This window comes from Doryrhamphus excisus, chromosome 14 (assembly GCF_030265055.1).
Source record: "Doryrhamphus excisus isolate RoL2022-K1 chromosome 14, RoL_Dexc_1.0, whole genome shotgun sequence".
NCBI classification, from domain to species: Eukaryota; Metazoa; Chordata; class Actinopteri; order Syngnathiformes; family Syngnathidae; genus Doryrhamphus; species Doryrhamphus excisus.
This window is the reverse complement of record NC_080479.1, coordinates 7,715,214-7,729,195: the sequence shown is the minus strand read 5'-3', so window position 1 is coordinate 7,729,195 and position 13,982 is coordinate 7,715,214. Positions and strand designations below refer to the sequence as shown.

The window sequence follows — 13,982 nt, the reverse complement described above, 5'->3', positions numbered from 1 at the left end:
TAAGAAGCTGTACTGTTATAGCAGAAATATAAGAAGAAATACGAAGAAACAACAAGAACAAAGGGGGACTGGGTGGCGAGAATAAGGTGTATGTCGCCATGGAGAACATTGCTGTCACTGTACCGGAGTATAATACCACACGGGGTACACGTTTCCTCAGTGGGTGCTGCTGTTTTGGTTCGCAACAGTGTTTCCAGTGGGCTAACATTTCAGTGTGCATGTGACCAACTGAGATAGAAATATCATACATGTGTTTCTGCGTGATACTGGACACGTATGTTCACAACACAGATGATTCAAGCGAGGCTCACCGCTGACTTTGACGGGCGGGCTCCTGACCAGCGGGCTGGTGGACAGGCTGGTCAGCACCATGGCAGCCGTCACCTTGTCCATGTCTACTTCCTCCTCCGACCGCCTGTTTCACAACAAAGAAAAAATACAAAAGTTAGCCTCTTCTGTTACGGGTTCCGTAGCGTCGACAAACCACTGTTTTTGTTTATAAATGCAACTGATGTGTTTACTAAAGCCTGTAAAACACACTCTGAGCAACGTACGGATTTGCCTCTTCTAATTAACGTACGTCCGGAGCTCATTAAAAGAAGGGATGCCTTAATCCTCACTGGTGTCTTCTTCAGAGAGGGCGAGCATCCCTGTCAAATACCTACGGTGCATGCCGCTGTTATTAGCCTCACGTGCTACTGTACGCGTGGGTTCGTGTGTGTTTTGTGAGCGAGGCATCAAAGTCAGGCCTAATGCGAAGATGATGAAATTGCCTGCTGGTTTTTGGGAAGGTGGGGAAAAACAAGCTGAAAGATGAAATAGTTGGAGATGCTGCATTGTAATCGCTATGGATACCACACAGGCCATGGTTGACTTGTTACATTGAGGAACCTCACATGTTTACATTTGCGCAATTTAACATGCCAAGAAAAAAGTATGTAAAGAATAAAGAAAATCCTTTCATTTTAAACTACATGGAAAAAGTGTAAAAAGCACCCCTGCTTGAAGTGTTTGTATTGTGTAAAGTAGTCAGGAATGCGGCCGTCAAGGACTAAAGGATTCAACAGGTGGAGGAGAGGCAAGGGAAAAAAAAGGTAGGAGGACAAAAGAAACCACCTTTAATGTACACTTGACTGCTCCTATTTTATAAGACGGAAAAGAATGCGGTCAATGCCTGGCCTGAAAAAAGTCCAGGTCAGACGTGCCAAGAGGTTGCATGAGAAGGAAAGGAGAAAAAAGGAGGCAGGAGAGGAGATGCTAACAAAGCCGGCAGGCTCCATTAGGCGACGTCTAATTTATGAAGCATCCCTCTGTTGAATATGATGTCATTACAGCCTCCTCATAAATCAAACAAGCAGCTTGTGCACTTTTACCCATAACCCCCTCCTGCGGTGCTACGGTGTCGTAAAAAAAACAAAAAGAACACTTCCTGGTCACCTTGGGAGGCTGCGGTGGATTTCCATGGCAACCAGATAGATCCATAATCGCGCTTTGGCTGAAAAAGTACAAGTAAATCTTGGGGAAACACATTAGAGGCTCAATAATTAAGACGGTGATGTACGAGCGGCAGCGGGAAGGCGACGCTGGCTCGTCATTAGAGCGAGTAGGTTGGCGTCCAAGTGCTTATTATGTGCGTAATTAACACAAGGCCGCTGCAACGCTCACGAGACCTGGTGGGACGCCTAATGGATCAGTCAGTCAACGCTGAGGAATGGCTTTCATATGTCAGCGTGTGTGCGGGGAGTGCGTGTTGTGTTCCCGTCCAACCATCTTGGCTGAACTGGCAATAAAACATCTTGTGACCCCCACGAGGCTTTCCTAAAAAGGAACACCAGCAGCAGCAATCAGCTTGTTTACAGCAATAATGCACGTTTAACAGAAGAAGATGCATTTGATTTCATCTTGTCTTCGAGGGGGGGGGGGGGGGGCAAAGATATTACAGTGCATGCCATTGATATATATGATGAATGCCTTGAAATGCAGCCAATAAAGCTTTTTAATTGGCTGGCATCAAAACACTAAACACTTGCTTAACTCCTGGTGTTTGTCATCTCGTATAAAGAGTGGACCAATCGGCCGCAAGTCTTATGTAGAAGAGGCGGACATCTGCCTCAACTAGCCCAGGGATACAATTGAAATGGTACTGTAAAGGTTACTACTGCTTACTATTATCATTATTATTACTTACTATTATTGTGTGGAAATAAAGCAATTACCATAATCATTCATTTTCTACCGCTTATCCTCACGAGGGTCGCGGGGGTGCTGGAGCCTATCCCAGCTGTCTTCGGGCGAGAGGCGGGGTACACCCTGGACTGGTGGCCAGCCAATCACAGGGCACATATAGACAAACAACCATTCACACTCACATTCATACCTATGGACAATTTGGAGTGGCCAATTAACCTAGCATGTTTTTGGAATGTGGGAGGAAACCGGAGTACCCGGAGAAAACCCACGCATGCACGGGGAGAACATGCAAACTCCACACAGAGAGTGGAATTGAACCCTGGTATCCTAGCTGTGAGGTCTACGCTCTAACCACTCGACCGCCATGCAGCCCTGCAATTACCATATATAAAATTAAATATTAAATATTGTGCATGTGTTAAATAACATCAAATTAAATGATTGGTAGCAAATATAGAGCAGTAAAGTATCAGGGGTATACGGACAAATATTTATTTGATGTACACATTATCCATCATCATCACCAAAAGTAATGTTCTAATCTCATCTTGTAGACCAAACTTGTGTGCCGTGTCGTGACACCTTTAATGCGTTGCGATGCCGAAACCTTTACTGCGGCCACACAAGCTGCTCATACACTTAAAAGCATCACAAAAGAGGGAAGCTGCGATTCCGGATGGGAGCAAAGGTGTGTGCCGCTGCTTCGGTTAGGGGGAGCGGCAGTGTCCAGTTTCCAGCAAAACACATGGCGGTAGAAAAGACAATAACAAGGGTTAAAGTTACTGGCTGAAGGGATCCAATGAAATGTGGTTCTCTTTGTTGAAGACACAAAAAACAATTCTGTTCCCCCACATGGCCACCCCCAAGTAAGTCATTCAGCACTTACTTAGGCACGCTCCAGACATCTGGATTTAACCGACTTATAAACAATACGAGGGAAACAGTACAGGAATATAAATACTTCTTAGGATTTCAATAATTAATGCAGAGTAGTGATGCGATGGTGATATTAGCAGGGAGAAATAAGCTTGTGTCATTCCTGTGTCTACCAGCCATTTCTCCTCGTCCATTCTCTGATGTGTGAGGCAGCAAAAACTGGACTCTGTCTTGGGGACAAGACAGTTTCTTTGGCGGGGTTGTTCTGTTGAACAACGGCATGGACGGAGTGAGCCCTTTTGCAGTCATACAGTCTCTTTGTCTCTGTGGGTGGACACAGGCCCACTAGCATACACACAGAGTGCAGAAGAGTAATGTAGTGGAAAGTCTGTTAGTATATTGTCATTTAGTTTTCGGTGTAGGGCGGAGTGGTTAGACCTCACAGCTAGGAGACAAGGGTTCGATTCCACCCTCGGCCATCTCTGTGTGGAGTTTGCATGTTCTCCCCGTGCATGCGTGGGTTTTCGCCGGGTACTCCGGTTTCCTCCCACATTCCAAAAACATGCTAGGTTAATTGGCGACTCCAAATTGTCCATAGGTATGAATGTGAGTGTGAATGGTTGTTTGTCTATATGTGCCCTGTGATTGGCTGGCAGTCCAGGGTGTACCCCGCCTCTCGCCTGAAGACAGCTGGGATAGGCTCCAGCACCAGCGCGACCCTCGTGAGGATAAGCGGTAGAAAATGAATGAATGAATGAATGAATTTTTCGGTGTACTTTACTCGTCTCGTAAGCCCAACATTGCGTATAGTCACGTGACACCCCTTACAATAACGTTAGCATATTTGGCTAAATTGAGTGACCCTGTCGCAACAACAAAATAATCTTTCCTGAGTGGATGTTTTGCCGGTTTTTGTCTGGGACTAAATGGTCGCGACGCGGAGGTCAGTCGCGGTGCACACAAACAGGCCTAAAATATCCAGGTGTCTTTACTTTCCAAGTCGCCCCACAGTGATCAATCATTCCTAATGTAGGCAGCTGAACTGAACGGTGCGGTGGATTGCAGGAATTCCCCCTCCTTCCAAAGTCCTGAAACCCGGACCGCGGCTGCCAAGCACACACCTCACTCCTACGCTCTCTAGTCCATCCTCTTTATCCTCATCCTCCCTTCAGCCTCGGCCGGAATGTCTTCCCAGTTGCTAACTTTTCTCTCCCACGCGGCCAGCTTCATCGTGTTATGCTTGTGGGGGGAAAATATGTGACCGAGAAAGATGTGTGTGTTTGGATTGGCCCGTCACTGTGATACCGAATAGCGAGGGGAGGTCTCACTCATTTATTACACCCACTGGACTATGACGCCTATTTCCTCCGCTATACGTCTCCTCATATAAATCATCTTCGCCGCCGTCTTATCTCATCTCTGCCCCCGCTCGCCACATCAGAAGTAATCTGCATGAAGGACTCTGCTGCCGTTGATTGACAGGTGGAATCCTCCTTGACCTTCTTCTGTGCATGTCATTAGGGCCCGGGTACCGAGATGAAGCCGCGTATGGGATATGTTAAAGAAATGTCCGGCCAGTATACAAAAGCGTATGTGTGTCTTGTTCTAAACACGAGGGTGCATGCCAGGTTTGGACAGGTGCTGCCAGCAGCTGTATCACCGCAAAAGCCCATCACATGAACACAAGAGCATTCAGTTGTTTGGCAACCGGGAGCTTAAGTGGACATGGAGAGGATATGGTCTTAAAAATAATCTTGCTTTTGCACTCATCTGTTGATTTTAATGGCCCAGTTTTTTTTCTCCAAAGCACATTGGCATAACTTAATAGCAGAGATTGGGAACGTGGACTACTATGGGTTTCATTGAAGGGGCTGTTTATGTAAGCTTCTAGTGTTGGTCCTTTCTCGTTAACACTGGGTTTGTTTCAGTGTTTGGAAACAGGACAAAAAAACTACCGGATTTAGGAAGAATCCCAAGACTTTGGGGTCAGATGTTTTATTTAATAATTTGGATCAGTGTCACCCTTAGGTAAACACAATGCCGCTACTTTTGTCTGGGGTCTTGAGGGCACATCTGTTCTAGAAAACACGCACACGCAGTCGACTAATCAAAGGCCTGTGTCATCATCCCAGTCATAACAACATATGCACTGGCCTGGAGCCACTGGTAGTGTTCCCATCCCGTGAACACGGATGCATTGGCTGTAACTTGAGCTGGACAGTCACACCAGTTGGAGCGCCAACCACCAACATTTCCCATCCAAAGACTCCACTCGGGCACCCAGTCCGGGGAAATAAAACAGATTTGGATATTAGTGTCAAGACCTCATATATAGTATGATGGCAAGTAAATGGGACTTAGTATTGAACCCTGTGGCACCCCCTTTTTTGATGCTCTGAAGCATACTCCTATGACAACAATGTTTAATATTTTCCATACTTTGTGAGAAACTTCTACTTGTAGTCTTATTAGAAAACACACTGTATAATACACACTCTACTCAGAGCAACAGGGCGTGGTGCACATTAGCTGGGCACCAGGCCAAAGACCCCGTAATAAAGTGTGTGTGTGTGCGTGCGTGTGTGTGTGTGAGCGTGTGGCTTCCTTGCGGCGACTTCTGCCAACAGGCCGCTACTGCCGACCTGCAGCAACAGCAAAACGAGACTGCATAATTTGCCTTTGCTCGTGTGCAAAAAATGTAATTGACTTTATAATGCAATGATGTAACATACACGTAAATAGGCATATGTTTGTTGTTAGGTTGAGGATAGCTTATTTAGAAGATTATATTACAAATATTACTGATTTGCCAGTGCTCCCCCGCGCTAAAGTGATGAAAAGTGGTGAACAGAGATGTGACACTACACACAGAGATGCAACTTTTAGCGGTAAGATGCCTATAACAAAAGTAATCATTTGTAGCGACTACATACATTATGTAGTGAATCATGCTGGTTAGATTTGATGTACATGTACACTCATATTTAGAAACACAGTGCAATGTATAACACATTGATATATTAAGGAAAGTATTCTCTATGTGTATAGTAGGGGGTAGCTATTTGGGAATAAGACATAATAAGCGTCTTTGTTAGCACTTCCATTCTTTTTATGCACTTCTACATAAAGCACACAAAAAAGGATCATGACACTGTGACCCAGTTGTGAGAACAGACAACTTGGAAGAAAATAGAATGAACACATACAACAAAATTAAACTTCTACACTATAACATAAACATGTCAGAATAATGCATACAGCATGAAAGATTGGTGCATGCAAAAGTGATACGCTAGTATGTGTTGAAAAGAAGTGACAGGGCCAGTAGAAGTGTGTGTGGGTGTCAGGTTGATGTACTGTATACGTATATATGTCCTTATTTTTACATTTCACATACACACACATGTGCACCGCAACCCCCTTGAGCAAGTGAGATAAGGGGGGAAATGATCATCTGCTCTCTTCGCTGCGCTTTACCTTGAAATGATTGACACACGCACATACACTTCAGTAGTATGCCCTACATTTCCACTATAGGTTGGGGTGCCTCTGTGCTACATCCTATGGGGGGGGAAAAAAAGACACGTGGATGTCATACATGTAGGATGTTGGAGGTCCTACTTGGGTTCTTGCCTCTGGCATAACCACATGCACACGCGCGCGCACACACACACATCATGGCGTGGTTTCTCTTTGTCCTCCAGAGCAGCAGGTGAGAAGGAAAAACATGGCAGTGATGGTGAAAGATGACAGAAAGTGAGAAGGACAGCGTCTCTTGTCGTGACTTCTCCGGAGGTAAAGCAATTCAATTACACATCGATTGAGGTCGATCTAAAACTGTCAAAAGCGTTGGCAGGGGGTAGCAGTGACACTGTAGCATCCATAAAGCTTCACCTTACGTGATGGTATTTAAGAGGAGATCCATGTTGGGCTATTGTGCTTTATGTGTCATTATGTGCATTGGTGGGGGGGGGTGTGAACAAAAGCGGCATCGGCGAGAGTCATGACGACCTTTAGTGGAGGCTCGCTGGTAAATAAAACCCACAACCCTCCTCCCCCCATCTTCCTTCCTTCCCATTGCCTCCTATATATCTCCCCACCCTTCTTCCATCTAATGCTGTAAACTCTCCTCCATTTAGGATGGGCACGCTCGATCCATATGATGCGGCGGTGAGTGAAACAAAGGGAAGAGGCTCACTGAAGCGAGTAAATGAAGAGGCTAAACACGTGCGGCTTGGGAAGTAAATAGCTCAAGACCCCCCCCCCCCCATCTTGCTCTCCAGTTTCTCGACTGCTGCTTATAGTAGCTTGAGGAATGTCACGGGTTTAACGTGGCTGATCAAAAACGTCCTCATTTGATAAGCGCTTATTAATAAACTCATCCCACCAAAGCAGGCTTATATTGACAGAAATAGCAGACATCTGTTGGAAGTAGAAAAGTATTGTGTAAATGTACGTTTGCACGAGAAGCTCTAGGGACAATGATTGGACACCGATATGAGGGAATTAATGCTCATCATACTGAGAAAGCCGATAAAATTAAAAATAGCTACAATAACCCATACATTCCAAAAAAACACTCCAATGGGGTGATACTACTCCTACTGTGCAGGTGAGCAAATCAAGTGCTACGTTTTGCTCCTGCCTGTGACCTCAACAGCTTGTCATAACTTAACCTTAGTAAATAAACATTTCACTTTCTGAGGAAGATATTTTGCGTGCTAGTTGTACAAAATACTCTGCGTTGAGGGGAATTTTTTTTTAATAAAAATAAAAAAAAACCTTATCGGCCACCGCGACATTTGAAAAGTGCCAGAGACCTCCATGGCACCATGCCAGCTGCTCGGAGCGTGTGCCAGACTGCAGTGCACATTGCTGGGCCATGCCACATGCCTCCTCCTGCTCTATATTCTGGTTCGCCTGACTTCCAAGGCACCACACTGCTGCTCGGAGCATGTGTCTGAATATAGTGCACCTTGTTGGGCCACAGCAGATGGACCCCTCTGCTCTATACTCCGGTTCTCCTGATAGTGATGATGTAGTAGTACTGATGTCATGATGTTTGTTTAGGACAAATCATCAGGTATAGTTGGTCAAATGCTAATTTGTTCGATGCCTCCAGGTGTGCACAAACTACAGTTAAATTGAAATTTTATATTACGTGTATTGTCATTCACAGTGCCCAGTCAGCATTAATGTCCGCCTACCAATTTGCTCATATGGAAGTCAAGTGGAACACGCATGGATTTTACAGAACAGCTAAGCAGCCACATTTTGAAGCCTCTGACTGATGACCACACATAGTACAAATGCAGCTGTGGAGTAAATAAACATCAGGAGGTTGCCTTCAGCCACAGCGGTTAACGGCAATGTTTTTGGACCCGGAGCTATTTATAGACCCTATCCATTATTGGCTTTTAGGTCAATGTTTGGTGAACATTAGAAGCACAAACAATAATAACACAGTATGTAGCTGTGGTCCATCATTGTTGTTTTGCCGTGATAGACTTATGAACGTCTACACTGAACAGGTGCCGTTTTTCACATTTACGCTGACATCGATGTCGTTCTGAACTGCCTCCATTGTCGAGAACCGTTATCAAATGTTTGCATTTATACTGCCATGCAAACAGACGGCCATTCTTGATCCATATTCAGTTACAAACAGCGTGTTTTGTGCAAACAGCCCCAAGACTGGATCGCCCCCGTGGACATTTGCATAACCGCAGCTGACCAATGAGCAAACATTCACTTTGCAATTACTTACTGGTTTATTAGGACGCCTGGGAGGTTAATTAAAGGCTTTATCCGTTCATTCCCACATTTCTCCAATTATACTCTTCAGCGATGAGGGGGTGTGACCTTTAACCTCTTTGGCTTTACAGTGTTTGGTAGAAGTAATGGGAGCAGAGCAGCTCTAGAGCTTCCCCCTACCTTAGCCCCCGGATGCACGCAGCCTGCCGATAAAGGCCGTAAAACACACACACACACGCGCGCCTGCACACACACACACACACACACACACATCCTTTTATCACTGCCATGCTCAATTTTAAACACCTCGGCTGTAAGTTAAGCGGACCGACGCACACCCACACCCACACACCTTAAGCCGCTCATCTTCAGGGAGGATGATACACACGCTGGAGGAGGAGGAGGAGGAAGGGGACATCTTTCCCAATTACACATGGTGGTGTGCGTGTGTGTGTGTTTGCTGAAGGTGCTCACAAAAGCCCCTGGAGATGGAGCTGATGGAGAGCATTATTATAAAAGAGCCTATCAGCAGCTCCGATCGCCTCACGCAGCCTCCAGGCAGGACAAAGGATCGGCCACCACTTCAACATTTACCTACAGGCCCCCGACTTACGCCGCCCTCCCCCTTTACTCGCCCTCTTTTCCCCACAAGCTCTCTTTCTCTTGCTTCTTCTTGTTTATGTGCCATTGTTAACCTTTACTTAGCCCTAAACACTTGGGATGTGTTTCTCTCACCCCCCCCCCCACCCCCACCCCCCGCAAAGTGTGCCCTTTTAGCACTCATAGTTGGAGATAAACAATCCTTTATGACGGCCAGTCCGAAAACCTTTTTGAATCGGCAGGCAGATTGCAAAAACACACACCGCCAATCATCATGCATTGCATCTAGCTCCGCCCTTTTGGTACCCTACTACCAAACGGAAGTAAGCCCTACGGGGGAACATGCCGTTTTGTGTGTGTGAACTCTGCTCGTCTACGCCAACATTAAGGCGTGGGACAGGCGAGCACAGATGTTAGCAACACTAGTATAGTTTTGTGAGCAACCGTGCTAACATTACAGTCGCATTCTAACAGCAACATCACGCTAGGTTAGTCCGCACGCTGAAGACAAATGAAATGATCCAGCTTTCAGCTGACCGCCTGATAGTTGTCAGAGTGTGGGGCGTTTGGTTGTGTAGCAAGGCCTGTCTTCACTGAAACGTGGCGCAAACCAGTGAGACAGATGAATATACTGGAAAACATTTTAGTCCGTTCCACTGGCAAATATTAGTTCACCTGCTGCCTTCGATTTCCAATTGACTACTCATCCGCAATTGTTTTAAATTGTAACTTATTCTACTTCAGTGAACGCATCCTGATGAACCTGAGGATAAACACAACAAACACACTTTATAATACATGAAAACAAAAGTTTAGGGGCCCCGCCTCCGCCCACCAAGACAAAGAGACTGTATGAGTGCTCACGCTATTCAACCAATGCACAGACTGAACCCAGATTGGAGGCAAGCGATGAGGAAAGCAGACACTCGTGCACTCATACCATCTCATGAGGTCTCTTGTGACACCGCTATTCATTGAACGTAAGTAAAATGCGCCGTAGTGCTTTACAGTGTGTTAGAACTTCAATATTGTATAATCAGGGGGCGTTAAAACTGTATATCCATGAATAAATCAGCAGCAAGAGCAGCTTGTCATCCTCAATAGGGGGGGGGGGGGGGGGTCATCTGTCGCGTTCTCTAGCTTAACGAAACCTGTGGCTCTTTTGTTAGTGGTGCAGCTAAGGAAAAGCCATCTCATTTACAGGCAAGCTGGGCCCAGGGGCGACTGAACACGACTGATTCACTACACGCGTTAGTGAAAGATTCACTCTGGTGGATGGGAATGGCATTCCAAGTGGGCAGATTGGGGAGGGGGTCCATCAGGCGAGCATCATCTCTGATTAATTTAACGGCGTGGTGTGCTACGAGGATGTGACACCGCGTGGGGGAAGAGTAGGATATCACCTTCGTCGTGTCAACAAGTCCACACAAAGGAACCTCTGCTGCTTCTTTGTCCCATCCAAGTGGGTGGGGGGGGGGGTGTAAGATCAATACACTCAACTACATGAAAGACAGCAATCCTCCTAAAGCAGTTGTGGGAAAATGCAGTTCTCGTGCCAACACATGAAAGCTAAATGACTGAAGGTATCAAAATGTATTATTTGCGCGTGAGCGATGAGCAGCTGCAGGTGATGCAACAATTGGCTAATGCGCCAATTGCCACTCGGAGTCAACGCCGTGCATTTTTCCATTCCGAGTGACTGCACCCGGGACACCAAGAAAAACTTACGTCGTAATCAAAGGAGACCTGATGCAGATGATTGGCATATTTGCAGAGATATCACGCATGGTGCTGCATGCTAATTTGCATGTGTACGTATGTTATGTTGCTGGAGGAGAGGAGTCGGACCTAAAGAGTGACATATAACAGTACTATGGATGTCACTAGTGGTTTTACATTAATGCTAGGTTAACACACACACAGACACAGAGCCAAAGCATGCAGCAGTGAGGAGACAAAGGAAGAGAGGAAAGGCTGAAGAGATGGAGAGTGGTAGAGAGTGATATAGAGAGAGAGAAAGAGAGCGAGCGAGAGAGAGAGAGAGAGAGAGAGAGAGAGAGAGAGAGACATCAGTGCAGAGGGGGGGAAATGAGCAGGAAAGCAGAGATAGATAGAGAAGGCAAGATTGAATAAAAGAGAGGTGAAAGGGAGATAGAAAGAGAGAGGGAGAGATGGAAAACCTTGTAAAAAAAGCTCATCTTGCCATCTGGCTGAGGAGGCACAATAAAAAAAAGAGCTGAGAGCCTGATGAGAATGGACAGCGATTGGAAAAAAGGACAAATAAGAGAAACGGAACTACTGGGACACTTAACCCCCCCTCACATTGTTCTTTGTTTCATTGTCAATTGGTGAGATAAGATGAATTCCTAGCAGAGATTGGAAAAATGTACCTGTGATCTACTGTCATGTACACACAATGTATGCAATCAAGCGCTGGACATTAAAGCCGATGCGCCTTCCACAGGACAATACGTCCTTCTGAATTGAGTTGTGAAGACAGGCATACACAATGGCGAACGAATCACTCTCGTCTGACGCCCTTCGTCGTGCAGAGTAATAGCGGAACAAGAAGTGACTGTCAGATCCCGACTGCTTGTACGACCACCGCTTGCATTTCCAGCAGCTCATATATTCACTCGACTGCATTTGGCTTGATTGTCTTTACATTTTCAAATGCTAAACCTCGTCTTTATTTGTTTTGACATTTGGCGCCAGTCTGAATTGAGTCTGCTTTGCCTTTGTTAATTCCTTATTATCGACACTGTCCTATTCATACAAAATGTCCTGGGCAGTAAGTTTTTGTATCATCTTGTTAATGGCCATGAAAACATGGTGGCCACAGAGAAGATTCTACAGTTGGATCGTGTCTGGTTCTGGTCCAAAAAGACTTTAAAAAAAAATGTGGATCTCGCATGTGCCGCAAACTGCGGTGTTGTGTTTCCCTGTGTCCAGCCTGCTGCTAGAAAGAGAATAACAGTGGCGCCTTTGACAGCCCGGGAGGGAACGAAGCGAAGCCCCCCCGGTAAACACATCCATTTTGGGCTCATGTCAGAGCTACCACACACACATTCACAGAGCTAAACACAAAGTTCGGCTCTCAGCCTTCGACTTTGGCAGGACATTGCAGCAGCGTCCGATCCAAACCCCTATAATGACTATGCACACACAGAGAGCGAGTGAGAGAGAGAGAGAGGGAGAGAGAGAGAAAGCACGTCCAAGTTAAGCGAGTGGAGCCTGAATCAAAACAATAATAAACCCGTCGACAGTTGACCTGAGGACAAGGACTCGTGTTGTTTACGCCACAACGGGAAGGCGGTACCAAAAGTGAAAGGGACCCCTCATGGAAGGCAAGGGCTGGCGAGGGGCGAGGGTGCCAGCTGTCTCTTAAATTCCACATTTTTGATTCCCAGGGAACGTTTATCCCCTCTGTGTAGAGATAAGAGACGAGTCTGAGATAAGCGGAAAGAAGAGGAATTAACCTCTGCCTGGAAGGGGAGCGTGTCATTGTCTTTAGCAGGTCACGTCGCAGGTGAAGCCGGTGATCCTAATGATGGATGAACAAAGAAGGGAACAATAGAACAGCTCTCAGGGTGAAGGCGAATTATCAAGCAGGAGCTTACAACAATCAGAGCAATTATTTGATTTTAAAGGGTTTAGTGATGAATGATCATCTGTGTTGGACTAATGCTAATAAAGATCCTCCATCTTCAATAGAAGCGCCTTCTTTCTTTGTTACACTGCTGTCCACTACATGATATGCAAGTGCGGCAAAGTCAACACATGATGGATTGCCCTTTAAATTTTCTTTTAGGGAGCACAGGGTTTCTTATTTACAGTTCTGGTCGGCTGCCTGCTCGCCGCTTTAGATCTTTGGATCGGAGTCACCAAAGACGGCGGACAGCGGCCTCTTACCGGATCGCAAAGTAAAAGGATATGCCTCCCTTGTCATCTTTATGGAACAATTTATGTTGATCTGAGCCAGCAGATGGTTCTTACATGTCAGCCTAACAAATGGCAAACATTCAATTAACTTTATCGCTTGCCACACAACATCTTTTTTGTTTTTTGGGGTGGACATCTGTTGCATGCTTTTTAAGTCAATGTCTGCTTTAATAATGACACATTCTTAAACAAAAACTGTTGAGTTGCTACATCACTTCCTTGATGAAATGAAGTTTGGGAAAGAACACAATAAAGCCTTGCATTAGCGGGATTGATTATCTCCATCATTTATGGCCTCTTAGGTGAAATTACGCGCCTCCACGCTAAACGCATTATCTTCCCTCCAGCGCCAAAAAGATCATCTATGCATAAGTAGGAGCAGAAGGCGAACGAAATGCTCGTCTGATGTTCCACATCCAAAAAAAAGCTCAAAATGCACCTTCACGTCACTGACTGGATGGATCACGGCGGAGAAAAGGAGAAAAACAAAACGCTTGAGGGATACTTGGAACGGGAAGATGCAAGAGCGTTTATGAGAAAAAGGGGAAGACGTGGATGTCTCCGAGGGCGGTCGCTTCCCAAAGAGTGAATGATACAGCACAGCTGATCCATTAAGCATA

General features: G+C 45.8%; 1 protein-coding gene across 1 annotated transcript in view; it reads right to left on the bottom strand.

Annotated features, from left to right (window-relative positions):
* Positions 1–13,982, bottom strand: part of znf704 (zinc finger protein 704) — a 39,156-nt gene that overhangs the window by 9,333 nt on the left and 15,841 nt on the right. The window contains exon 3 of the mRNA XM_058046869.1: positions 312–415. Coding sequence (XP_057902852.1) covers positions 312–415 — 104 coding nt within the window. The remainder of the gene's footprint in view (positions 1–311; positions 416–13,982) is intronic.